This window comes from Prionailurus bengalensis, chromosome A2 (genome assembly GCF_016509475.1).
Source record: "Prionailurus bengalensis isolate Pbe53 chromosome A2, Fcat_Pben_1.1_paternal_pri, whole genome shotgun sequence".
Classification (NCBI taxonomy): domain Eukaryota; kingdom Metazoa; phylum Chordata; class Mammalia; order Carnivora; family Felidae; genus Prionailurus; species Prionailurus bengalensis.
This window is the reverse complement of record NC_057348.1, coordinates 2,303,103-2,328,554: the sequence shown is the minus strand read 5'-3', so window position 1 is coordinate 2,328,554 and position 25,452 is coordinate 2,303,103. Positions and strand designations below refer to the sequence as shown.

At 59.9% G+C, this 25,452-nt stretch overlaps 1 protein-coding gene across 2 annotated transcripts; it reads left to right on the top strand.

The window, feature by feature from the left end:
* The first annotated feature begins 1,024 nt into the window (after positions 1–1,024).
* TLE2 (TLE family member 2, transcriptional corepressor) lies at positions 1,025–24,699 on the top strand. 2 transcript variants are annotated; one of them, XM_043586104.1, is made up of 20 exons: positions 1,025–1,298; positions 1,373–1,470; positions 1,932–1,995; positions 2,391–2,435; positions 4,631–4,693; positions 8,128–8,202; positions 8,424–8,604; positions 8,962–8,981; positions 13,085–13,192; positions 14,412–14,456; positions 15,004–15,153; positions 16,613–16,751; positions 17,509–17,669; positions 18,720–18,796; positions 19,499–19,748; positions 19,932–20,179; positions 20,269–20,416; positions 21,968–22,118; positions 22,997–23,073; positions 24,387–24,699. In XM_043586104.1, the coding sequence occupies exons 1-20, from the start codon at positions 1,275–1,277 to the stop codon at positions 24,492–24,494; spliced, it is 2,232 nt and encodes a 743-aa protein (XP_043442039.1). In that variant the 5' UTR covers positions 1,025–1,274; the 3' UTR covers positions 24,495–24,699. The 2 variants fall into 2 exon arrangements, with proteins under 2 accessions (XP_043442039.1, XP_043442038.1); XM_043586103.1 differs by having other exon boundaries at positions 1,168–1,298; positions 8,421–8,604.
* Positions 24,700–25,452: the final 753 nt, after the last annotated feature.

Here is a 25,452-nt window from a genome sequence, read left to right as displayed (position 1 = left end):
GTGCCTGGCGGGTAATAGATGTTCCAGAAACACCTGTTGGCTGGAAGGCAATGCTCTTAAGTTTAACAGGGTTTGGGGCACTATTTGCTCACTCCCCTGCAGACGCAGATGCAGGGATTGATACAAAGCAAGGGTTTCTCTCTGTTTGGCTCTCTGCTGTGCCCAGTGCCCAGCGCAGTGTGCCGTCCACAACAGGTGGTCGATACGCGTTTGTTGATCGACTTAACAAAAGACCATGAGGTTTTCCACAAGCAGGATGGGAGTAAGAATGTCCCCCCTCCCAGGTGAGTGTCCGGTGTCTGTGGTCTGTGGTGGGAGGTGCAGCCCCTGCCCTCAGACACCTGAGTCTGATGGCAGGGATTCAACTGCCGGTCCCCTGGGAGCTGAGTCTGAGGGAGGAGACAGCCCAGTCTGCTGGAGGTAGCAGTGGAAACACCAAATCCCACCTGTGGGGGGTTTTACTCTGTGCCAGGCCAGGCCGAGGGCTGTTCATGTACCGCCTCGGCAAAAGCAGCCCCTGTGTCTTCCATTTTACAGGTGGGAACACTGAGGCCCAGAGAGGGGCCCAGAGAGACGCAGGTGTCCCCGCCAGCACCGGGCCAGGCCGCCTCCTAAGTCTTAGCCCTCTCCCTCAGAAAGGCCATTTCTGACCCCAACTGTCCCCTGCCCGCCACGCTGCTCCCCACTGTGGGCCCCCAGGTATTTCTTGGTTTCCTTGCGTGTGTCTCTCTCGCTTGGGCCCTGGGGGGGGGGTGGGGGGGGGACGACGTTCCGGGAGGGGGAGGGGGACTGGGCGCGAGCCTCAGTTTCCCCACGGGTCGCCGGCCCGGGGTGGGGGACGGGGTGGGTTCCCGGGGGAGGGGGGTGCCCGCAGCCCGGAGGTGGCAGGGGCGCGGCGGGCGGGCCGGGTGGGCGGGCCGGGGGCGGCGGCGCCACCTTAAGGCGGCTCTGCCCGCGGCTCCCGGCCGAGCCCCGCCGGAGGGAGGCGGCTCCGCGCGGGGCCCGCCGCCCGCGCCTCCGCCGACACCGGCCGCGGCTCGCGCGACCTTCCGCGCCGCCCCGCGCGCCCCCCGCCCGGCCCGCGCCCCTCCGCGTCCCCGTCCCCCGCGCGCGCCCGGGGAGGGGGGGCCTGCCCCGCGCCGCCGCGCCCCCTCCTCCTTTCTCCGGGCAGCACCCCCCCCCCCCGGCCTCGCCCCCCACCCCGCCGCCGCCTCGCGCCCCCGGATCGTCGGGCTCCGGCGGCGGCGTGGGTGGGGGGCTTCCGGACCGGCAGGATGTACCCCCAGGGAAGGCACCCGGTGAGTGGGGGCCCGGGCTGCGCGGGGTGGGGGGCGCGGGCGTCCGGGAGCTCAGACGCCGCCGTCCCCCCCAGACCCCGCTTCAGTCCGGCCAGCCCTTCAAGTTCTCGATCTTGGAGATCTGCGACCGCATCAAAGAAGAATTCCAGTTCCTTCAGGCTCAGTACCACAGGTGAGGGGGGGCGGGGGCGCCCCGCCCCGGGGGACCCGGGAGCTCACCCGGGAGCCCACCTGGGAGCCCACCTGGGCGCCCCCGGGGGGAGCGGCCGGGCCGCTGGGGGGCCCGGGGGGGGGGGCGTGGGGTGCGCAGCCAGGCGGGGGCGGGGCCTCCAGGGTGCGGGGCCGAGGGAGACCCCCCCTCCCCCAGGGGCGAGGGAGGGCTTCCAGGTGGAAGCGCAGCCGAGGTGGCTGGGGACCGTCAGTGCTGGGACACTTGGAGCCTGAGAAGGGGCGGGAAGGGACCGGGACCTGGAGGTGGGCCGATAACGAGGAAGTGGGGAGGGGGCCAAGAGCCAAACCCATCGCTTTGGAAACTGGCCCAGATGGGGTGTCCCTGGGTGTTTCGCGGGGTGGGGGCGGGGTGGGGGTAGAGGCGGGGCGGAGCCGGACCCCCATGCCCCGTCTCCTTTCCAGCCTCAAGCTGGAATGTGAGAAGCTGGCCAGTGAAAAGACGGAAATGCAGCGACATTATGTCATGGTGAGGGGGTTTTCGTGCCGGGATGGGGCAGCGGGAGGGCTCCCTGTGAGTCGCAGCGCCTGGGGCGTGAATCCCCACTCACCCTGCCACTCTGGGCCTCATTTTCCCTGTCTGTAAGTGGGGAGCCCCCCAACTCTTACAAACAATGGGACAAGGATGTCCCCTCTCCCCAGTGGCATCTCTGAGGGGCCAGGGTCTCTGGGCACTTCCTACCTGCCCCCCCCCTCCCCGCTTCTTCCTCTGGTCTTGCCCTCTGGGCTCCCAGGAGGCTGGGAGGCTCTGCTCCCTGCGGTGATCCCCCAGCCTGGGAGCCCCTGGAAAACCCAGCTTCACCCTGAGCAGGGCTGGGCACCCACTGGCCCAGCATACATCCCAATTGAGTTTTTCCTTTGTAGTACTATGAGATGTCCTACGGGCTCAACATTGAAATGCATAAGCAGGTAACTGTGGTGGGGGGTCGGGGAGGGGGGTGCTCAGTGGGAAGGGTGAGGGTCTGGAGCTTGAGGAGAGACCCAGCGATCTGATCTGGCAGTCTGGGGCAAAGCAGACCCAGGGAACAGGGGTCTTACCCGACTTCAGCCTCATGAAGGAAAGGAAAACACTTCTGAACTGCTAGAGATACGGTTCAGCAGAGGCAAGAAGCGGGCAGGGGCGGCAGGGGCCAGGTGTCCTGGTCAAGGAGGGCTTGGGCAGAGGCTGGCAGCCAGGTCAGGGAGGAGGTAGGGGAGACATCTGTCCCAGGGTGGGGGCCGGCCACACGGCCTTGGAGGAGGTCCCATTCAGCCCACGGGGTCTGATGTTTGGAGGTGGCACCTGCTGGTCTGCGATGGACCTCAAGCTTCTGTTGCTGCTTTGAAGGTTCTGAGGTTGACCGCGATGTTCTGAGACTCTCCTAAGCTTCTAAGTCTGATTCAAGGTTCTAAGTTAGACCAAAAGGTTCCGAAATTGACTCCAGTTGTCCAAGATTGACCCCTCCAACCTGAGGCTGAACTCAAGGCTCTCTGATAGATAAGAGGGGCCCTGAAAGATTCTGAGGTTGACGGAATCTTAGATCTGGTCCCTGCGACTATCAGGACAGTGGGCGGAGCCTACTGGGTGGGAAGAGGAGGGGGGTGGGCTGAGAGGGTGGGGTGGCCTGGGGGTGCCTGCCCTGGTGTGCTGTTCTGGGATGTGCGGGCTCTACGGGATCTGGTGCGCGCCGGAGGGGGCTCGTCCGCCCGGAGCATGGTGTGGTCCCTTGGGTGCGTGAAATAGACTCTCTTGCAGGGTGAGGGGCATGTGCTAGGATCCAGTCTCTGTCCTCCTGCTGGGAATTCAAACTCTGCCCAGACCCAGCACCCAGCACCCCTCTAACCCAGGCAGAAGCAAAGAAGCAAAGCATGGACTGGCCGGGCCCACACCTGGATGTGCCCTAGCTGCCCCCCGTCCCCACCCACACAGCCCCCGTGGGGCACCCCTGGCCCAGGCCCTGCCCCCGATGAAACCTGCAAGTAAGACCAGACCGTCTCTACTCCGCTCCCTGGATTTCCCTCTACTGCATCTCCTATACTTTGACACCAAATATGGGGGTTTTCTGCACCCCAACCAGCTCGCACCCTGGCACCAGCAGATGTCCTGCGATCTGGCTCAGTTCTGCCCGGAGTTAGTGCGGACCCCCTCCCCACCCCACCACCAAGTTCAGGGCTCAGCCCCACCGGACTGCCTCCGTTGGACATGCCGATCTAAAAGTCTGGGTCTCTGGCCCAAACTCCTGACCAACCGGCTATATGTACACGTCAGGGGTTCCTATAATCCCCTTCTCGGGTTCAATAATTTGCCAGAACAGTCCACACAACTCAGGAAAGCGGTTCACTTTCCTGGATCACCTGTTTGTTATGTAGGATCTAACTCGGGCACAGCCAGGGAAGAGAGGTGCAGAGGGGGCGGGGGCGCACCACACTCCCAGAACCTCCATGGGGTCACCCCCGCAAAGCTCTCCACCAACCCAGTTACAGATATTTGTGGAGGTTTCTTTCACTGGACAGGCCTCGCTGATTAAATCACTGGCCATCGGTGATTAGCTCAAGCTTCAGCCCTCTAGTAAACTCATAGTAAACTCAGGTGTGATCGAAAGGGGCTTGTTGAGGACAGAAAAATGCCCCCCCCCCCCCCGCCATTACCCATCACTGAGAAATTCCAAGAGGTTTAGAGCCTCTGTGCCAGGAACTGGGGACAAAGCAAAGTAAACAGGTTTTTTATCCCAACACTACAAAGCCCTCCTCCTGAGTGTGGTGCATGGGGGTCTCTGCCTGGCAGTGGCCTCGGCTTGCAGACGAGACCCAGACCCAGAGACGCGGGCCCGGTGAGGGCCACTCCCTTGTTCATGATGACCCCACGGCTTCTAAGTACCCCATCTGAGTTGCGCGTCTGCGTGGCTGCTTCCTGGGAGTCTGTCGATGGCGTCTCGCGGCTGGTGTATCTGTCCTTCCCTTCCGGCTCAAGGCCGCCCTGGGCATCAGCTCAGCAGATCGCTTCCTCAGCAGCCCCTCCGTCTGCCCCCGAGCCTGTGTGCCACTCTGGCTTCAGTGCCTCCGTTTGCACCTGCTGGTGACAGCCCCCGCCCCCTCCGAGCTTCCTCCTCATTGTTTCCTGCCAGGCCGAGATTGTGAAGCGCCTCAGTGGTATCTGTGCTCAGATTATCCCCTTCCTGACCCAGGAGGTGAGTGGGCTGCTGGGACGGAGGGGAGCTGGAAGATGGGGGGCGGGGGGCTGGCTCGATGCCGATGCCGGTGCCACAGGCACTGGTTCTGCCGGCTGGCCTGGAGGGTACGGGGCTGGGGCAGGGGCTTCAGGGACGGAGGGAGGTGATCGCTGACGGTGACGACCGGGCGCAACCAGGCTGCCTGGGTCCGAATCCTGGCCTTGTGCCCTTGGCGGCTTGCCTTGTCTGTGTCGTTGTGGTGATCAGGCAAGCTGATCCGTGCAAGGGTGATGCTGGGTGCTGAGGAAGCACCCGATAAAAGTTAGCCCTTACATATGTCCAGTGAAATAAGCCAGTCACCAAAGGACAAATGCTGTCCAATCCCACTCACAGGAGGTCCCTAGAGGAGTCCCGTCCTGTCCACAGAGACAGAGAGCAGATGGTGGGAGCCAGGGGTGGGGCAGGGGGCGGGGAACCAGTGTTTCATGGGGACAGAGTCTCCGTTTGGGGAGATGGAAAGGTCTGGAGACGGATGGTTGCACAACAACGTGGATGTGCTTGCTGCTGCTGAGCTGTGCCCTTAGAAATGGTTAAGAGGATAATGCTTATGTATGTGTAACCACAATAATAATTTTAAAAAGCTGGAATCAGGGAAGGTGAAGTAATAAGCAGTGTGAACAGCTCACGGAAACTTAAAAAAAAAAAAAAAATCAGCCCTTCTAAGAATGCTCTGAGTGCGTGCCAGCCTCAGGACCTTTGCATCAGCTGCCCGTGCTTCCATCCGGAGCATTCCGTCCACAAGAGACATGAGGGCAGGTTCCACTGCAGGGTGGATAAGTAGGGCAGCCTCACTGTGATGGGGAACAAAAATTTTGGACCCCACTGAATCTGAGATTTTCTGGAAGCTTGGGATGGAGGGATGTCCTGGCTGGGCTGAGATTGTAGACATGGTGTCTGAAGCCGGGGGTGGGGACAAGGTGGCTTAGTGCATAGGGAGAAAACGGCAGAAATGAAGATAAAAAAAACTAGGAAGTGAATAAAGACACACATCTGTGCCCCAGCGACTCCCTTCTTCTAGATCGAGACTCAGCAAACTGCAGTCCAAGGGCCAAATCCCCCCCTCTGCCTGTTTTGGTTTTTTAAAAAATGTTTTTAATGTTTATTTTTGAGAGAGAGAGACAAGACCGTGAGCAGGGGAGGGGCGGAGAGGGAGGGAGACACAGAATCCCAAGCAGGTTCCAGGCTCTGAGTTGTCAGCACAGGGACTGATGCGGGGCTCGAACCCACGAACCACGATATCCTGACCTGAGCCCAAGTCCTGTGCTCAACCCAGGCGCGCCCTCTGCCTGTTTCGTTAATACAGTTTTATTGGCACAGGGTCATGCCCCCTCGCGTGCATGATCTCTGTGACAGCTTTCCTGATAAAATGGCAGAGAAGTTAAGACAAAAACCTTCCGACCTGCAAAGCGGAAAATATTCTCTGTGACCCTTTACCGAAAAAGTTTACCAACCCTTGGCTTAGACACGCTGACACACAGGTGTGCCACACACGGGAGCTTCCTGTGTCTCACACGTCCTCAGGGGGAGCAGCTCAAACCCCTGACCTCAGGAGTGTGGATAAACAGCCCTATACTCCTACAGGGAGCCACCAGCCACATGTGGCCATTTATTTTTTTTTTTTTTTAATTTTTTTTCAACGTTTATTTATTTTTGGGACAGAGAGAGACAGAGCATGAACGGGGGAGGGGCAGAGAGAGAGGGAGACACAGAATCGGAAGCAGGCTCCAGGCTCTGAGCCATCAGCCCAGAGCCCGACGCGGGGCTCGAACTCACGGACCGCGAGATCGTGACCTGGCTGAAGTCGGACGCTTAACCGACTGCGCCACCCAGGCGCCCCTGCATGTGGCCATTTAAATACACGTTAAATTGTATTTCTTTTTTTTTTCTAAATCCATTTGTTTCTGAGAGAGAGGATGAGCAGGGGAGGGGCAGAGAGGGGGAGAGAGAGAGAGAGAGAGAGAGAGAGAGAGAGAGAGAGAGAATCCCAAGCAGGCTCTACACCAGCAACGTGCAGCCTGATGCAGAGCTCGAACCCATGGACCCGTGACCTAAGCTGAAATCCAGAGTCTCCACTTAGCGGACTGAGCCCCCCCAGGTGCCCCTGCCAGTTTCTACTTTCTGACCTGGGTGGTTTACCTGGGTGCTGATTTGGATGGTGGTTCTTTGCTGGGGGCCGTGCTGCCCCAGGGCATTCTGGGCAACGTCTGGGACTTTTGTGGTTGTCACCTTGAGGGAGGGGGGCCCGGGGATGCTGCTCAGCCCCGCCTCCCCCTACAGCACCCAGGATGCCCCCGCAGAGAACGACCTGGCCCCAATGTCCATGGTGCTGAGGGAGACGTTGATCTGGAAACCCCGATTATTTATTTATTTATTTTTAAAACATTTTTTAATGTTTAATTTTGAGAGAGAAACAGAGCGTGAGTGGGGGAGGGGCAGAGAGCGAGGGAGACACAGAATCCGAAGCAGGCTCCAGGCTCCGAGCTGTCAGCACGGAGCCCGATGCGGGCCTTGAACCTACAAACCGTGAGATCGTGACCCGAGCTGAAGTCGGACACAACCCACTGAGCTACCCAGGTGCCCCAGGAAACCCCGATTTATAATTACTGGTTTTCACTGTGCTTGTGTGCCTGTTTCTTTGGCTTTGTGTTTGTTTCACCCCTCTCAAGGGAGAGGGGCGCCTGGGTGGCTCAGTTAAGCGTCCGGCTTCAGCTCAGGCCATGATCTCACGGTTGGTGGGTTCGAGCCCCGCGTCGGGCTCTGTGCTGACGCTCGGAGCCTGGAGCCTGCTTCAGTTTCTGTCTCCCTCTCTCTCTCCACCTCCTCCACTCTCACTCTGTTTCTCTCTCTCTCTCTCTCTCTCTCTCTCTCTCTCTCTCTCAAAAATCTTTAAAAAAGTTTTAGGGGCACCTGGGTGGCTCAGTCAGTTAAGAGTTCAACTTTGCCTCAGGTCATGATCTCAGGGTTGGTGGGTTCGAGCCCCCCGTCAGGCTCTATGCTGACAGCTCAGAGCCTGGAGCCTGTTTCGGATTCTGTGTCTCCCTCTCTCTCTGCCCCTCCCCCGGTGTGTGTGTGTGTGTGTGTGTGTGTGTGTGTGTGTGTGTGTGTGTGTCTTTTTCAAATATTCTGTGTCTCCCTCTCTCTCTGCCTCTTCCCGGCTCATTCTCTCTCTCTCTCTCTCTCTCTCTCTCTCTCTCAAAAATAAACATAAACATTAAAAAAATTAAAAGAAAATAAAATGGAAAGGGAGAGAGACAGAAGAGAAATAACAAAGCTCTGGGAACAAGGATGGGGTGGAGGGAGGCGGGGGGCCTCAGCGGGCACTGCCTGGCTGGGTGGGGGCTCCCAGCAGACGGGGAGCCTGAGCACCCCCTTCCCGGCCCCCCACCTCCCAGCATCAGCAACAGGTGCTCCAGGCCGTGGAGCGGGCCAAGCAGGTGACCGTGGGGGAGCTGAACAGCCTCATCGGGGTGAGTCCGCCCAGCCCCTGCCCTGCCCTGGGGAGACCCCACCCCTGGGTCCCCGGCACCCAGTAGGTGCTAAAGCTGGAGGGTGCCGGGCGGGCAGCTGGCCTGGGCTCCGGCCTCCCTGGAGACTCTGGGGGACCCCCAGTACCCCCCCCCCCCGGCCCGGGGGCCCTGCTGGGTGCCCGTGTGGCCCGGCCCCGGCCCACCTCTCCTCTCTCCAACAGCAGCAGCTCCAGCCACTGTCTCACCATGCTCCCCCCGTGCCCCTCACCCCTCGCCCCACTGGCCTGGTGGGTGGCAGTGCCACGGGGCTGCTGGCCCTGTCCGGAGCCCTGGCCGCCCAGGCTCAGCTGGCCGCCGTTGCCAAGGAAGACCGGGCAGGCGTGGAGGCCGAGGGACCCAGAGGTGAGCAGGGCAGCACGGGGCGGCCCTGGCCGGGGAAGGGGGTGGGGGAGGGGGGAGGGTGGCACGGGGACTTAAGGGTGAGGGAGTGAAGGAGAGGGCCTGCAGGGCCGTGGGGGTCAACTTCACTCGCCACTGGCTGTGTGTCCTGGGGCGAGTTACTGCCCCTCTCTGGGCATCTACCTGAATGGTTCAGGAAAGGAACGATCCACCCCTTTGCAAGGGTGTTGGAGAAGGGAGATCCTGAGCCCGGAAGAGGGCTCTATCAACGCTGGAGGGGTGTGCCCTCTGGCACCATGGGCTGTGAAACCCTCACCTCTTCTCCTTCTCTCTCTCTCTGCCTCACCTCCAACCGGCCAGCGGAGAGAGCTCGGAGCAGGGTAAGTCGAAAGGCATCCGGGAACTTGTGTGATATTGGCCTTGCATTCGAACGTGGCTGAAGCCAGCGGCTCTGAGCTGCTAAGGTCCTCCCAGCAGGACGCCCGCCCAGTGTTGCGGCTGGGTCGTCTGGAGCGTTTTGGTATCGGAGATGCCCCTGCCGCTAGAGTTTTCTTTATGGAAGGTTTTCAATCGTGAGCTGCCTTTTGGGGGTTTTGTTTGTTTTTTTGCAATTGAATACGTGCATGCACGTGGCACCTTCCGCTCATGAACTTATCTGTCATCCACTCGATGTCACCATCTATCAGAGCGGATAAAACACAGTACAGGATGCAGGAAACCGCACACAGGTGCAGCCCACAGTCTCCTCAGCATCCGTCGCTGTGCTGTGAGCTTGGTGTGTGTGTGTTGGGGGGGGGGGTTCCGTGTGGGTTTTTTGCCTTTGTTCGCAGCATCACAATCTGCTATGCGATTGCACATTTTCTAGTAGCCACGTTTATTTACATTTTTAAATTTAAAAAAATGTTTTAGCGTTTATTTTTGAGAGAGAGAGCACACGCGCACGTCAGCAGGGGAGGGGCAGAGAGAGAGGGAGACGCAGAATCCGAGGCAGGCTCCGGGCTCTGAGCTGTCAGCACAGAGCCCCACGCGGGGCTCGAACCCACGAGCCTCGAGATCATGACCTGAGCCGAAGTCGCATGCTTAACCGACTAAGCCACCCAGGCGCCCCTCTCGTAGCCACGTTTAAAAAGTTAAACAGATGAGATGAATTCCGATAGTATGTTTTACTTAACGTCATGTATCCAGAATATTTCAACGTATAATCGACATGAAAACTACTAATGGTATGTTTTATGTCCTTTTTATTGTGCTAAATCTCCACGATCCAAATGCGTTTCGCTCTTAGAGCTCATCTCAGCTTGCACCAGGCCCCCACTCCCACCCCCTGCCGCCGGGGACACTGGGCAGTGTCTGGGGACATCTGTGGTTGTCACGACCACATGGCTTCTGCCCTTAGAAGGTCCCATTTCCCAGATGCGAAGCTTGACGCACAGATCTTGAGAACAGCGGCGGGGACCCTCAGTCTTCGCTGGGCCTAGAGATGGGCATCTCGATCCCCGTGTCTCTGTTATGTGTGACACGTATATTCGTGTACGTTTAAGTACAGGTGACAGTGGTACCAGTTTACGTCCCCGCCCTGGGCCCTGTCTGTTTAACACAGTGTGTTGGAGACGACTTCAAGTGGCCCTTTCTCACCTTTGGGTCGGAGAAGAGAATGCCCAGAGAATACTCAGCTGTAAATGCTTTTGCCCAGGCGGAGGTTAAGTTCGCGATAAATGCTGCCAGTTGCCAACTTGCCTTGTTTGTTTAACGTAAGACAATTGTGGGGCGCCTGGGTGGCTCAGTTGGTGAAGCGTCCGACTTCAGCTCAGGTCACGATCTCGTGGTCCGTGGGTTCGAGCCCCGCGTCGGGCTCTGAGTTCGAGCCCCGCGTCGGGCTCTGTGCTGATGGCTCGGAGCCCGGAGCTGCTTCGGATTCTGTGTCTCCCTCTCTCTTTGCCCCTCCCCCGCTTGCCCTCTGTCTCTCTCAAAAATAAACAAACATTTAAAAAACCGAAAAAACAGGACCGTAGTCCCGTTGCATTAGGGCCTATCCCGACCCACTAAGCCCTCATCGCAATTAATCACTTCTGCGAAAACCCTACTTTCAGATAAGGTCTCCTATGAGGTTCTGGGTGGGCACGTGACTTTGGTGGACCCTGTCCAACCCCGTAAAGGGACCGTGACCCCCTGACCCTTGCCCCGAGCCCCCTCCCACCCAAGTCTCCTGGATTCGACAAGGGTGCAGAGGCTGGCTGAGAAACCCTGCTGTAAAGCTTCCCATGGCTCCCTGTTGCCCTCTGGGTAAAAGGCCTACCCCTCACAGAGACACAAGTTCGAGGCAGCAGAGGCTCCGTGGTGGGAACATAATTGCCAGAGAGGGAAGGGGTGTGAGGAAGTGGCCGTTGTCGCACAAGAGACCCCGCCCCCAGGGGACACCAGCCCGTGCCTGGGGACATCTGTGGCTCTCACGACTAGGGGTACGCCTGGCATCGAGTGGGCGGGGCCGGGGTCGCTGCTCAGCCCCCACAGTGCCGAGGGGGGGGAAACTCAGGGACATCCTGTGCGTTTCTGCATTTCCCTGCACGAACGTGGGCTCACCGCGCGCCGGGCCCCGCGTCACGCTCAGCGTCCGCAGCTCGCTGTATCTTCCCCGCAACCCTAGGAGGCGGGCGCTGTCGCGATGATCCCCGCACGGGACACGGGACGCGGGACACGGGTTGAGCGTGCGACAGGTTGCGTAACCTGCCCGAGGTCTCAGAGCCAATGGGAAGCCGAGCTGGGATTTGCGCCCAGCCAGTCGCCTCTCTGCCGGCCGATTTCCGCCTCAGCGATACATTGAGGCCATCTTTCCGTGCTGTCACATCTCGGACGTCTCTGCTTGTTTTTTTTTCTTTTTTAAGATGTTGTTTTTGGGGCGCCTGGGTGGCCCAGTTGGTTAAGCGGCCAGCTTCAGCTCAGGTCATGATCTCGCGGTTCGCGTGTTCGAGCCCCACATTGGGCTCTCAGCTGTCGGGGCAGAGCCTGCTTGGGATCCGCCCGCTCCCTGTCTGTCTGCCCCTCCCCCTCACTCTCTCTCTCAAAAAAATAAAAATAAAACCACTTTTTAAAACTGTCTTTAGGGGCGCCTGGGTGGCTCAGTCGGCTAAGTGTCCGACTTCAGTTCAGGTCACGATCTCACAGTTCGTGGGTTCGAGCCCCGCATCGGGCTCTGGGCTGACGGCTCAGAGCCTGGAGACTGTTTCAGATTCTGTGTCTCCCTCTCTCTCTGACCCTCCCCCGTTCATGCTGTCTCTCTCTGTCTCAAAAATAAATAAACGTTAAAAAAAAAATTTAAAAAAAATACTATCTTTTTTTTTTTTTTTAATTTTTTTTTTTCAACGTTTATTTATTTTTGGGACAGAGAGAGACAGAGCATGAACGGGGGAGGGGCAGAGAGAGAGGGAGACACAGAATCGGAAACAGGCTCCAGGCTCTGAGCCATCAGCCCAGAGCCCGATGCGGGGCTCGAACTCACGGACCGCGAGATCGTGACCTGGCTGAAGTCGGACGCTTAACCGACTGCGCCACCCAGGCACCCCAAAAAAAATACTATCTTTAACAAGAGATTTTATTTTACAATTTTTTTATTAAAAATTTTTTAATCTTTGTTTAGTTTTGAGAGAGAGACAGAAAGCAAGTGGGGGAGGGGCAGAGAGAGAGGTAGACACAGAAGCCGAAGCAGGCTCCAGGCTCCGAGCTGTCGGCACAGAGCCCGACGCGGGGCTCGAACCCACGAGCTGTGAGATCATGACCTGAGCCGAAGTCGGAGGCTCAACCGACTGAGCCACCCAGGGGCCCCTCTGCTTTCTTTTTTAAGCGGCTGCACGCTTTTGCATCTGTGGCCTGCTTTATTTCCTAGTGGCCCATCTTGCTGAACGTGGCTTTGAATCCTGTGTGTGGTTTGCACAGAGCCACCCAGCTCTCAGGGCCCAACGTCTTATCTGCCCGTGAAATCAGGCTTCAAGATAAGATCTCAGTTGAAGAGATGGTTCCATCCAGAACTGCAGTGCTTGAGAAATCACTGTGTGGGGCATTCCCTGTGTACAGCTGGAGAGACTGAGTCCCAGGGAAGGAGAAAACTGTCCGAGGGCACACAGGCAGGTTGATGTTGTGTCTCTGTGCTGGCACACCCAGCCCTTGACCTTAGAAGGTTGGTTGTCGACACCTGGTGGGCTGGCTTGGCATCCTGCCTCGGCCCCTAATTCGCTGTGCAGCCCTGTCTTCCTCAGGCTCAGTTTCCCTGTCTGTGCAATGGGATTAATCGTCACTTCCCCAAAGAACTTGCTGTGGGGTCAAGACCTTAGCATCGAGCCTGCCCTTGGGAAGGTCCCACTTCCCAGATGGGAAGCTTGAGGCACAGATCCTAATAACTGTGTTTGGGGACCCTCGGTCTGGGCTGGGCCAGGACGGAGTCTGGGGCCCCAGGGCCCTGACCCTTCCTCCGGCCCTTGTGTCTCTGCAGAGCGCGTCCCCCTCCCCCCCTGAGAGCGTGGTGGAAGAGGTGCGACCCGGTGGCCCAGGGGGCAGTGGGAAGCCGCGAGCTGAGGACAAGGATCTGTCGGGACCTTATGTAAGTGGGGGGCAAGCGGGAGATGGGTGGGCCCCCCCAGCCCCGCCCCTCAGGGCCTCCCAGAGCCCAGCTCTGGCCGTGACCCCCTCACTCTGGGGCCTTCCATAGCTCCCCGCGGGGCACGGAGCACTGAACAACGAGAGGAGCTGTGGGGCCAGGCCCAACTCTAGTTGCTGTGTCTCCGTGGCCTCTGGGGCACATCTCCGTTTGCCCACCTCCTGGCTTTGGCTCCGGCTCTTCATCCCCCTCCCCCTGCCCCTGCCCGAGGCACAGGATACTCTCTCCGGGACCCTCCTCCTGGGTCAGGACCACCCCCGCCCCTCACTGCCCCTGCAGTTTCGGGGCCAGGCTGCAAGTTGGGGCTGGGACTGGCTGGCTGGAAAGCACCTGTCCCATCGACAGGGACAGCCTTCTCCTCCCAGCTGCCTGCTGGCAGGCCCGGTGTTGGCCAGGCCTGCTGTTTCTCGGAGATGCCTTTGATCTTTAAAGAACATAGCAGCCTGTTCTATAGCCGTCAGCAACGGGTATTTTAAAGAAGAAAACTGGGGACGGGGCGGGGGGTGGAGGGCAGGGGGCAGTCAGCCCCCCTCTGCTGGGAGATGTGGCCTTCAGGCTGCAGCCTTGGTCTTCCCTTGCTTTTGCAGCCAGACCAGAGGGCAGCCCCACACGCCAGGGTTTCTCCCAAGGGCAGTGGGGAGCCATAGAAGGACGTAGTACAGATGTGGGGACAGGTGTAAAGAAAGTCCTCTGGGGCAAGCTTGGAAGGCTACCTGGAGGCGGCGAGGCTGAAGGCCAGGAGCCTAAGGAGGGGATGAGGTCTGTGCTAGGCCATGGGGATGGTGCTGGGCAGAGGATCCCGAGGGGTTGACTGGCTCCGTGGAGAGAGAGCCAGTTGGGAGTTTATGGATGAGTCCTGGTCCCCGGCCGACCCATCCCGTCACCGAGGAGGAGACTGGGACCCAGGGAGGGCCGGGAGGCGCGCGGGGCCCCACAGCAAGTCTTGGGCCCTCAGTTCCATCCCCTCACTTTTCTCCACGAGAGACCCGCCCCCAACCCCTTGCACCTGAGCAAATGGCAGCCTTCTTTCTGAACTAAGCACATGGGCCTCTGAAGCCCCAGAATCCCGGTCAGACCGCGGCTGGCGGTCTCCTGAGATCAGTAAGGGGGCACGGAGGTAGCAGCATGGCCAGGGCAAGCTCTTTCCCCCGTGTCCCCCCAGGAGAGTGATGAAGACAAGAGCGATTACAACCTGGTGGTGGACGAGGTGAGTCGGGGTCTGGGCACAGAGGGTGGCAGGCTTTCCCGGGTGTTGGGGGACCCAGAGGGAAGGGGGGGGGTCCTGGCCCCCTCTGTGGATGGCTGTGTTGAGGGTGATGTGGGGGTAGGGGGAGTAGGGGATAGAGGGATACCCCAGGCTGAACCCCTCTCCATAGCACAGGTGGGGAAACTGAGGCCCAGAGAACCCTGGCAATGGGCAGCAGAAGTGGCATCCGGCCCTGGCTCGCTGTGTGACTGGGACAGCACGCCCCCGTCCCTGGCCTCACTTTTCCCCATCTGTTTAATGGGGGACAACAGAGCCAAGCCCTTACACAGTCGTTTCTATGTGGGTTTATGGAGTAGGTACCATCAATCCCATTTTATAGATGCGTAAAGTAAGGCATGGGGGCGGGGGGGGGGGTTCATAATCCTCCCAAGGTGGATCGTAGGGACCCAGGCTGGAGTGCGGGGTGGGGTTGGGGAGGGGTACAGAGAGAGGGGCTCTCCTTCTTTGCCCAGTTCACCTCCACTCAATGTCACCTCCTCAAACCCAGGACCAACCCTCGGAGCCCCCCAGCCCAGCAATCACCCCATGTGGAAAGGCGCCCATATGCGTCCCCGCCCGTCGGGACCTCGTGGACAGTCCGGCCTCTTTGGCCTCCAGCCTCGGCTCCCCGCTCCCCAGAGCCAAGGAGCTTGTCCTGGTAAGGAGTAGGGGAGGCCTTGAAACTCACTTTATGCACCCTGGGGACCTGGAAACAGATGCCACTCGATTAGATGTCGAGCAAGGAGACACCAGCCCGGCTGGGGTCTTTCCAGCAGGTTGTCCAGCATTTCCTTCATGATTATTTGCCACCTTCCTAAAATCTGCCTCGACTTTATCCAGGTGATTTTCCCCAAGTCCGCGTGCTCTGTTGAACCTAAATACATTATCAAAAGACCACTCACCCTCTTAGGGAGAAAGGGAAGCATCTCTTGCAATAAATAGGAAATCCCTTGGAAATAAACACACTCAGCTGCAGAATGGCTGCTCTGGGACTGACTCCAGCCTGGCAAGTGTTAAGGCCTTGGAGAAGCGGGAGATACAGCAGCCCCACCTGAGAGGTTGTCCCCCGCTTCCCCCCCACCCCTTCCAGAAAGGCAAGAGCATTACTATGGGAACAACTTTCCCAGTGCCAGGTGTAGGAACCCCTCAGAGCACGCCCCTTAGGCATTCCCAGCCGGGCTCCGTTTGGTCCCACCCCTGCCCTCACCAAATCTTCCCCAGACCCCTGCCCTGCGCTTACCCAGAGAGTGCGTCGGTTTCTAGGCCTCCCCTCCCAGCAGGTTGCTATGGCAACCGCCGAGGCTGGGGCTGACGGTTGCATCTCCTGTGACCTCCTCCACTCCGGGAGGCCAGAGGGGGAGGGGCAGCTCTGCTCTCCGGGAGAAGCCCCCAGAAGGCCTCCCTTGTCCCACGTGTCCCCACCCACTCCCCCTCGTGGAGTGGGGTTGGCAGGAAAACACGTGATTGTGTAGTGGAAAGACGGGACGGGGACGTGAAGTTTCTTGAAAGGCAAAGGAGGTGACAGCAGAGAGACGACAGCGCGTGTGCTCCTCCTTGGAGATCCCCTCCCCCTCTCCTCAGGTGTCCCCGCGGGGAGAGACAGCTGCAGGGGCACCCTGCCCCCTGAGAGCAGCCAGGGGCACCCCAGTGCTGGCTGCCGGTCCCTCGCCTGGGTGCAGGCCTGTGCTCCCCGCCTCCTGAGTCCTCCGATTGTCGCCTTCCTCCGCAAGGCCCGCTCCCTGCCCCGTGTGCCCTTGCTTGAGGCCTGTCTACACCCGCACTCCTCATACCTGATCATGTGCCCGCTGGGCTCTGGCAGCGGGTGCCGGTCCCCCTCCCCACGCCGTGTGCAGCCCTGCGGGCAGTGCGTGCCCGTTCCCACTCTGCTGCCCGCCTGGCGCTCCCGGCCTGTGGACCCCACGTGTCCCTGTGCTCAGGGCATCAGCGGTGGGGCCCATGCCCTTGAACCCCACGTGCTCGGCGTGCAGACACCTCCTGTGAGCCCCCACCTAGCTCCCTCCTCCCGTGCCAATTTCTCACCAGATCGTGGGCAGCAAGGGGCCCGGTGCTGGTGCCAGGGTGGGGGTGGGGCGTTCAGTCCGGACCTTTCTCCCCAGAATGATCTTCCCGCCAGCACTCCCGCCCCCAAGTCCTGCGACTCCTCCCCGCCCCAGGACGCCCCCACCCCAGGGCCCAGCTCGGCCAGTCACCTCCGCCAGCTTGCTACGAAGCCAACGCCTGGCACGGACAGTGTCGGTGAGTGTCCACTGGGGCCTGAGCAGGTCTCTTCTGGGGGGTTGGATTCAGCTCTGGGATGGCCTTGACCCCTTCCAGGACTCTGAGCCCAGTGCCGCCTCACCCCGGGCCCCGGTTTCCTGTCTTGGCTGGACGGCTGGGGAAACAGAGGCCCAGAGGGGAAGCGATCTACTCAAAGAGGTTTAGCCTTCTGCACGGACAACACAAGCTTTGGAGTCAGACAGCCTGGGGTTTGAGGCCGGCCTCGGATAGTACTCGTCAGCCGCATGACCTCGGGCAAGCGACTCAAACTTTCTGAGCCTCGGGTCCCCCCTCGTTAACGCGGGCTCTGCTGTCATATGGCCAGGCCCCGCGCTGGTTCTGGGTTCCCAGAAAGAAATCAGCCCTGGAACGCGCCCTTGAGGAGTTCCCAGATGGTGGGGACGGAGACGCAGACCCCGTGTGATCGTGGTGGGGATAGAGGCAGTGAGCCAGAACGGGCTGGGGTGGGGCGAGCAGGCTCAGTGATGTTCCTGAGATGTTGCTGGACTTTGGGTCTACTAGGTGTCGAAGGGTGAGTAGGAGTTCAGCGACCGAGGAAGGAAAGGGAACAGCATGTGAGCCAGAGGGAACGGTATTCTCAAACATCTGGACATATGACAGGGTGTGGTGGCTGCTGGACCGGAGCGCAGCAGCCCCGAAAGACCAGCCAAGGCAGTGGAAGGCCGGATCTGGGTCCAGGGTGTCTGAAGACCTATCTTTGTCTCTTCTCGCTCAGCCCTGAGGAGCCCCCTGACCCTGTCCAGTCCCTTCACCACGTCCTTCAGCCTGAGCTCCCACAGCGCCCTTAATGGCGACCTCTCTGTGCCCAGCTCCTACGTTAGCCTCCACCTGTCCCCCCAGGTCAGCGGCTCTGTGGTGTATGGACGGTCCCCCATGGTGAGTCCTCAGCGTGGGGGCACCTGGAGGTAGCGGAGGGCACAGGGGCTGGGGGCCGGGAGGAGAAACCAGTTACACCGGAGGAGACAAGGGGATAGGGAAAGGTACGGGAATCCTGGCTTGGCAAGATGATCTGAGGGTCTCAGGAGCTCCACAAGCTTAACACAAGTAACGTGTAACTGGGAAGAGCAGCTGTGCCTATGCCGCATTATGAGGAGCAGGGAGCCCCAGCCACGGGGCACAAGGGGCCCATTCAACCTCCTGGCAGAGGGCATACAGTTGTCGGCCCTGATTTTTAAGGGGCTGCGATGATTCTGGTAGATTCCGGATGAGGGACTCACCTGGGGAGAGGACTGGAAGCGAGGTCTCATGAGAAGGAGTTGAAGGAATAGGGCCTGAGACCCTGAGCTGGGGCGGAGGCAGCAGACAGGGACTGGGTGGGCCCCAGAGGGCAGCACACGGACAGATGGCTGACAGAGTGAGCCACCCTGGAGTAGACAAGGGGGCCTCCAGAGGGAAGAAAATGCTGTCACGGGGGACATCCCAGACCCGAGGGATGTTGTGCAAAAGGGTCAGCAAGTGTTTTCTGCAAGAGGCCAGACATTAAATGGTTTTGGCTTCGCCGACCAGTTGGTCTGGGTCAAAACTACTCACTTCTGCCTTCATAGCTCAGAGCCACCATAGACGACATAGAAATGAACGGGTGTGGCTGTGTACCGATAAAACTTTATTTACAAAAACGAACAGGGGGCCATGGTTTGCCAACTCTTGGCTCTAGAGCCGGTCAGACTCTTCGGGGTCCTTCCAAGTCTGGGATTCTAGGATTCCCCGGGCAGAGGCTTTGGGGTTCCTGCAAGCACAAGCCTCTGCTCTCCTGTCTGTGGTGCAGCGGGAGGAGAGGGCATCTCTGCCTTCTTAGGGAGGGGCTGACTGGGGATCAGATTGGGGATCCTCTGATAAACAGAGGAATATGGCAGGTGAGCATGGGGGAAGGCAGAGGTGGGTTTGAGTCACCTGCCCTAGGACCCTTCCTCTCTGGCATTTTGGCAGATGGCATTTGAGTCTCATCCACATCTCCGAGGGTCATCTATCTCCTCTTCCCTGCCCACTATCCCTGGGGGGAAGCCGTGAGTATTGGCTCAGGGATCCCTGCCTCCTGTCGGGTGCTTGCATTGTGGGGTGGGGGCTGGGGTTCCCTGCTGTCTTTCCAGAAAGTCTCTGGAGAGAGAGGTAGGTAACAAGAAAAATGCAGAAACGGGGGTGGGGGGGGTACTCTTGCCTTCCCCACCCCCACCCCGGAGACATTCGGCATGTCTTTGACCTTTTTGGTGGTCAGGCCCACATCCGGCCTCTATGGGGCCTGGGATACAGTTGTACATCCTACAGTGCGCAGAATGCGCCCCCCCGCCCCAACCCCAGGGCGCCGCAGCCCCAAGTACCCAGGAACTCTCCGCCATGATGGGAATGTTCTATACCTACAGCTGCCATTGGCCACCTGTGGCTTTCGCCACGGAGAAACTGAAGTTGTAAATTGATTTCAGTCTAACTGGCCACCCGGGGCTGGGGGCTCCCGGTGGGTCCCAGTCTCTGGAGCTCTCAAGGCGTCTCCCTGGATCCTCGCTACTCAACACGCATTTACTAAGTGCCTGCTTGCCAGGCTGCGGGCCACGGGCTAGGCCACGCTGACTGTCGCGTCCGTCACCTGGGATCCAGGGTTCCCCCCCCCCCCGCCCCCTACTCCCCCGAGCCCCCGGAGCGGGGCGGGCACCCGGCCCGGCCACCCCCAGGGCGGTCCCCTCCCCGCGCGTCACCGCCCTCCTCCCGTGCAGGGCCTACTCCTTCCACGTGTCTGCCGACGGGCAGATGCAGCCGGTGCCCTTCCCCTCGGACGCGCTGGTGGGCGCGGGCATCCCGCGGCACGCGCGGCAGCTGCACACGCTGGCGCACGGCGAGGTGGTCTGCGCCGTCACCATCAGCGGCTCCACGCAGCACGTGTACACCGGCGGCAAGGGCTGCGTCAAAGTGTGGGACGTGGGGCAGCCGGGCGCCAAGACGCCGGTGGCGCAGCTCGACTGCCTGGTGAGGGCGGGGCCCGCCGGCGGGGGCGGGGCTTGTCCGCAGGGGCGGGATTTCCGGGCCGCCGGGGGCGGGGCTCGAGGCTCGGGGGAGAGCGGGGGCGGGTTGGGGGGCGCTCTCGAGGGGCGGGGGGGAGGCCCTGTCGGGGAGGGCCAGCCCCACACCGTCGCTTCTCTCCCGTCCCAGAACCGGGACAACTACATCCGTTCCTGCAAGCTGCTGCCGGACGGCCGCAGTCTGATCGTGGGAGGGGAGGCCAGCACCCTGTCCATCTGGGACCTGGCGGCGCCCACCCCGCGCATCAAGGCCGAGCTGACCTCCTCGGCCCCGGCCTGCTACGCCCTGGCCGTCAGCCCCGACGCCAAGGTCTGCTTTTCCTGCTGCAGCGACGGCAACATCGTGGTCTGGGACCTGCAGAACCAGACCATGGTCAGGTGGGTGGCCCCCGCGCCCCTCGCTTCGGCGCTGGAGCAGAACCAGCCTCCGCGACGGACGCCTGACGCCTGGGCGCTTCTCCCTCCAGGCAGTTCCAGGGCCACACCGATGGTGCCAGCTGCATCGACATCTCCGACTACGGCACTCGGCTCTGGACCGGGGGTCTGGACAACACGGTGCGCTGCTGGGACCTGCGGGAGGGCCGCCAGCTGCAGCAGCACGATTTCTGCTCTCAGGTGCGGCAGTGGGTCTGCCGGGAGGGCGATAGAAGCTTCAGGAATCCGGAGCCCCCTCCCCTCCCCACAAGGCACTCACTTCCAGAAACTGAGTGGGGACCAGATACCTGTGACCCGTGTCCATCTTTTTTGTCCTTCTCACAAATCCATAGGCCTTACCCCGCCCCCAACCCCGTGGAAACACAAAGGCACTGATTCAGAGTCAGCTGTGGGTCTACTAGGACCCTCAGATCACTTTCCCAGATGCTTTTGCTAAGTCACGCCCCCGTTCATTCCTTCCTCTTCTCTGGTAGCCCAATTCCCTTCCCGGCCTTCAATCTCTTGACCCGACTGAGAGCTCCTGACCACCCCCCAGGACCCACTGGGGAGCCACTGATCGAGGTCGGCAGGGAGAGGTTGACATAGGAGTCGGGCAGAGAGGTCTCCGTTCAGGGCTCTGTGAGAATCCAGGCTAAAGGATGAAGTGAAGGAACTGGACACGATCTGGAGACTCCTCACGGCTGAACAGAGTCACCCAGATCCTCTCTCCCACTGCCTTGGGGGCAGGACGTGAGCTCCTTGGCCTGACATTTAAGGCCTCTGTGCTCCAGTCTCTCTCACGCACACCATGCCCTCGGATGCATCTAGACCTCTCCACTTACTGTTCCCTCTAGCTGACATGCTTTTCCTTCCCTTTTCTCCAATTGGTGAACTCCTACTCATCCTTCAAAACCCATCTCCATTTTTGCCCCCTTCCTTGAAGCCTGGAGATAGTAGCTAACGCCCAAACTCTTTCCGTTCTATCTTCTCTTCTCTTTAGCTTAAAAGTTTCTTTGATAAGGAACTCAAGGGTGCAGGTGGATATGGCTGTCCATCCCCTGGCCCTGAGACTTAAGATGGGTTGTTCTCTGGGGACCCCGTGGTGAGTATCTCTCATCCCACTGGGCCCCCCCCCCGTCTTTGTGCAGGAACTCTGTACGGGCAGGAGAGCACACGTGAAAACTTCAGTCCTCTCTCTGCTGTCCATTTGTGGTTCTTTCCACACGCGTCCTGTCCGTAGGACTTCGACAGGGTTAGGATAGAACAGGGCGTTAAGCCTCTCTCTGCCTCGCTTGGGGAGGGGCACGGAACGATGAGGCCACCGAGTCCTTTCACATCCAAGCAAAAGGAGGTGTTGGCAAGCGGGGAAAAGTTCCGAGCTGGGGGTCCGAAGGCCTCGGCTTTCACGGATCTCTGACCTTGAGCGAGCCCTGGCCTTGAGCTTCCCTTCTGCCATCTGCTCAAGGGGGGCGACTGTCCTCGCCCGGCTTCTCCCTCTCCCTCCTTCCCTCCCTCCCAGAGCTGTTGTGCGTTCTGAGCAGATAATGGATGTGAGGCCCCAGGGTTCCGTGTAATTCTGATTAATATTAATGATCCGACATGCAGTTGCCTGCTGCGTTCCAGGCCCTGGGCCAGCTGCCTCTCCACGCAGGGCTGCCGCGGGAGAGCGGTGGGCCCCTCCCCTGCCCCTCTGGGCCTCCTCCAACCTCTGCAGGGGGGGTTCGATGTCCCCTCTTTCCTCTGCACCCCCAGATCTTCTCCCTGGGCCATTGTCCCAACCAGGACTGGCTGGCCGTGGGCATGGAGAGCAGTAACGTGGAGGTCCTGCACGTGCGCAAGCCCGAGAAGTACCAGCTGCACCTTCACGAGAGCTGTGTGCTGGCCCTCAAGTTCGCCTCCTGCGGTGTGTGTGCCTGGAGGGCGCGGGGCGGGGCGACGGAAACCCCACACCCACCGGACAGCCCCCACAACAAAACACGGGACGCCCAGCGGAATTGGAATCTTTCTGTTTAATGTTTATTTTTGAGAGAGAGGGACAGAGCACAAGTAGGGGAGGGGCAGGGAGAGAGGGAGACACAGAACCCGAAGCGGGCTCCACGCTCCGAGCTGTGGGCACAGAGCCTGCTGCGGGGCTCGAACCCCCGAGCCTGGAGATTGTGACCTGAGCCCAAGTCGGACGCTTAATCGACTGGAGCCACCCAAGCACCCCCTCGGTGGAATTTTGAATCTTAACGAATCGTTGGTTAGCGGAAGTTTTTCCCAAGTGCGACCCGGGACATGCTTACGCTTAAAAGCAACTGATTTGGTAATACAAATACATCCCCAATATCGCCTGAGATACACTGACACTAAAAAAAAAAAAAAAAGCAGCCAGATGATTTTCAGCATAAGTGTGCCCCGAGTACCACATGGGACACGCATGCATTAAAAGAAAATAAATAATGAAATCCTTGGGGCACATCTGTATTAAAATAGTTTGTGATTTATCTGAGATTCAAAGGTACCTGGGCATCTTATGTTTTATCTGGCCACGCTCTCCTGGGGGCTCCCCCTTCTTGAAGGCCAGATGGGCCCCCGCCCCCGGGGGGCCTTGACTTCACCATCTGGAAAATGGGGGGGAAGGAGGGGCCCACTGTTCCCTTTGTGAGAGCGGAGGTGCCAGAAAGAAAGGGAGAGACCAGGCCTGCTGGACCCTGTCTGCCTGCGGCCCACAGCCGGGGACGAGGGGGGGGGGGGCTCTCTGGTCTCTCCTGCTGGAACCCCCTGCTCTCCCTCCCCCAGGGCGCTGGTTTGTGAGCACCGGGAAAGACAACTTACTGAATGCCTGGAGGACGCCATACGGAGCCAGCATTTTCCAGGTACCCAGCCGCGTGCAGCCACCGCCCTGCAGGCCAGGACGTGCTGCACGCAGGGGCCCCGGGGTGGCGGAGCTGGTGGTTAAGCCGCGGAACTTCCCCCGGGTCCTGCGAGGTCCCCCCCCTTCCCCGCCAGCCAGCAAGCTACTAAAGCAGGGTCTGCAAACTGCAGGCTGCGGGCCACGTCCGCGTGCAGCCTGGGTTCTTTTGTGCGTGCTGCCTTTTTTTGATACATTAAGACTTGCCATCGTGGCCATCTCTAAGCGCGCACACACTCACACTGTTGCGTAACCACCCCTGCCATCCGTCTCCAGAGCTTTCCATCTCCCCAAACTGAGGCTCTGTCTGTCCCCAGGAAGCACGGACTCCCCGCCCCCTGCCCCATCCCCTGGCTCCCACCCTCCGCCCTCTGTCTCTCTGGACGGGACTCCTCTGGGGACCCCCTGTGATGGGGCCACGCAGGACGTGTCCTTCTGTGTCTGGCTTCTGTCACTGCTCAGTGTCCTCCGGGTCCGCCCACGTGGTGGCAGGCGGCAGGCTGTCCTTCCTTCCTGAGGTGGGGTCACAGCCCGTAGTCTGGGTGGATTGCGTCTTGCTTAGCCATCCACCACTTGATGGACACCGGCTTTGTTTCCGCGTTCTGGCTGCTGTGAGTCGCGCTGCCGTGGACGTGTTTTCATTGCTCGTGGGCAGAGAGGTCTTGGGGTGGGATTGCTGGGAGCTGTTTAACCTCTGGACTGTCCTCCCAACTTTCCCATCCCATCAGCAGTGTTCGCGGGTTCAAAACTCTCCGCGTCCTCAACAACCTGTTATTGTGTCTTTTTCTGTTCCAGCCATTGTAGTGGGCGTGCAGTGAGTTTTACATCGTTAAAGGGGTGTAAAGCCAAAGCACGATTATGTGACGTAGATTTATTTGGCCCCCGGACTTGTTGGCTAGAGACTCATTTGGACCTTTGGCAAAGCCTGGAAACTCACTGCCGGGTCCTTTACAGGAAACGTTTGCTGGCGTAGGGTCATTGCGCTGTAAGCCTCGGCCGGCCCTCTGCTGTGCTGTGTGGCCTCATGCCCGGTCCACACCCTCTCTGAGCCTCCTAGGAAAGGGCGGGGCTTCAGTTGCGGCTCTCTTGGTGTCACGAGAACAGGGGACCCGCCCTTCCCAGGATCTGTCACCTGTCCACCCAATCCCACTGGCCCTGCCTCTTCCCTCTGAACGTCGTGCAGGGCGGTCAGGGGCACCGACCGGACACCAGACGGTGCTAGTATCGGCCACGCCTCACCTTCTCTCCCTTCTCTCCCTCCCCCACCCCTGCCCATAGTCCAAGGAGTCATCCTCCGTGCTGAGCTGTGACATCTCCGGAAATAACAAGTACATTGTGACGGGCTCGGGGGACAAGAAGGCCACGGTGTACGAGGTGGTTTACTGAGCAGCCCCCCCATCTTCCTGCGCCCCTGGCCTGGCTCCTGGGGGAGGGGCATCCAGGACAGAGAGCCCGGCACCCCGTCTCCGTTCATACCCGTGCGCGCCAAGCCTCGTCTGCCCTCTGGCTGGCTCCCTGCCGTCTTCCCCTGCTGGACACGGCGCTGGACGGGCAGGTGGACTTCGGGGAAATAAATGTGCTAATCGCAACTCCCTTTCTGTCCCGGGCTGGGGAACCAGGGCTGTGGCTTTTCTCGGGCGCTGTTACCGCGGGAGGCTGTGCGGCCGAGGGCGAGTGGCATCCCGTCCCTCCGCCTCCCTTTCCTCCTCCGGACCCCGGAGGACTGCATTCTGCAGGGGCGGCCGAGAGAGTCGGAGTGCTGTCGAGCAGCAGGGCTTACGTGGTGCCGGGTGACAAGGAGCCACCAGACCTCAGTGGTTGAACACGTTGGACGTTTCTCTCCCGCTCGTGTCCACGTGGTTTGCAGGGCTCGACGGCGAGGAGTCACTTGGGGCCCGTTTCTGCCGTCACGTGTAGCTGCAGGATCCAGCGTGGCAGGGGAGAGGAAGTCACACGTGGCTTGTATTTAGTTATGTCTCTGCATTTTTGTTTTAACGTGCACTTTTGAGAGAGTGTGAGCGAAGGAGGGGCAGAGAGAGAGGGACACACAGAATCGGAAGCAGCTCCAGGCTCCGAGCTGTCGGCACAGAGCCCGACGCGGGGCTCGAACTCACGAACCGTGAGATCACGACCTGAGCAGACGCTTAACCGACTGAACCGCCCAGGTGCCCCACACGTGGCTTTTCAGTGCCCAGGCCCCAAAGTTTCCTGTATCTCTTTCACTGCCAGCCCTTCGGACGGAATCATCCCAAGCCACTGCCCATGTACAAAGGGTGGGGAGTACAGAGGAGAACGGAGCTCTTTGGGGTACAGTTTTCCTTTGAGACCCACCCACCGATAATTC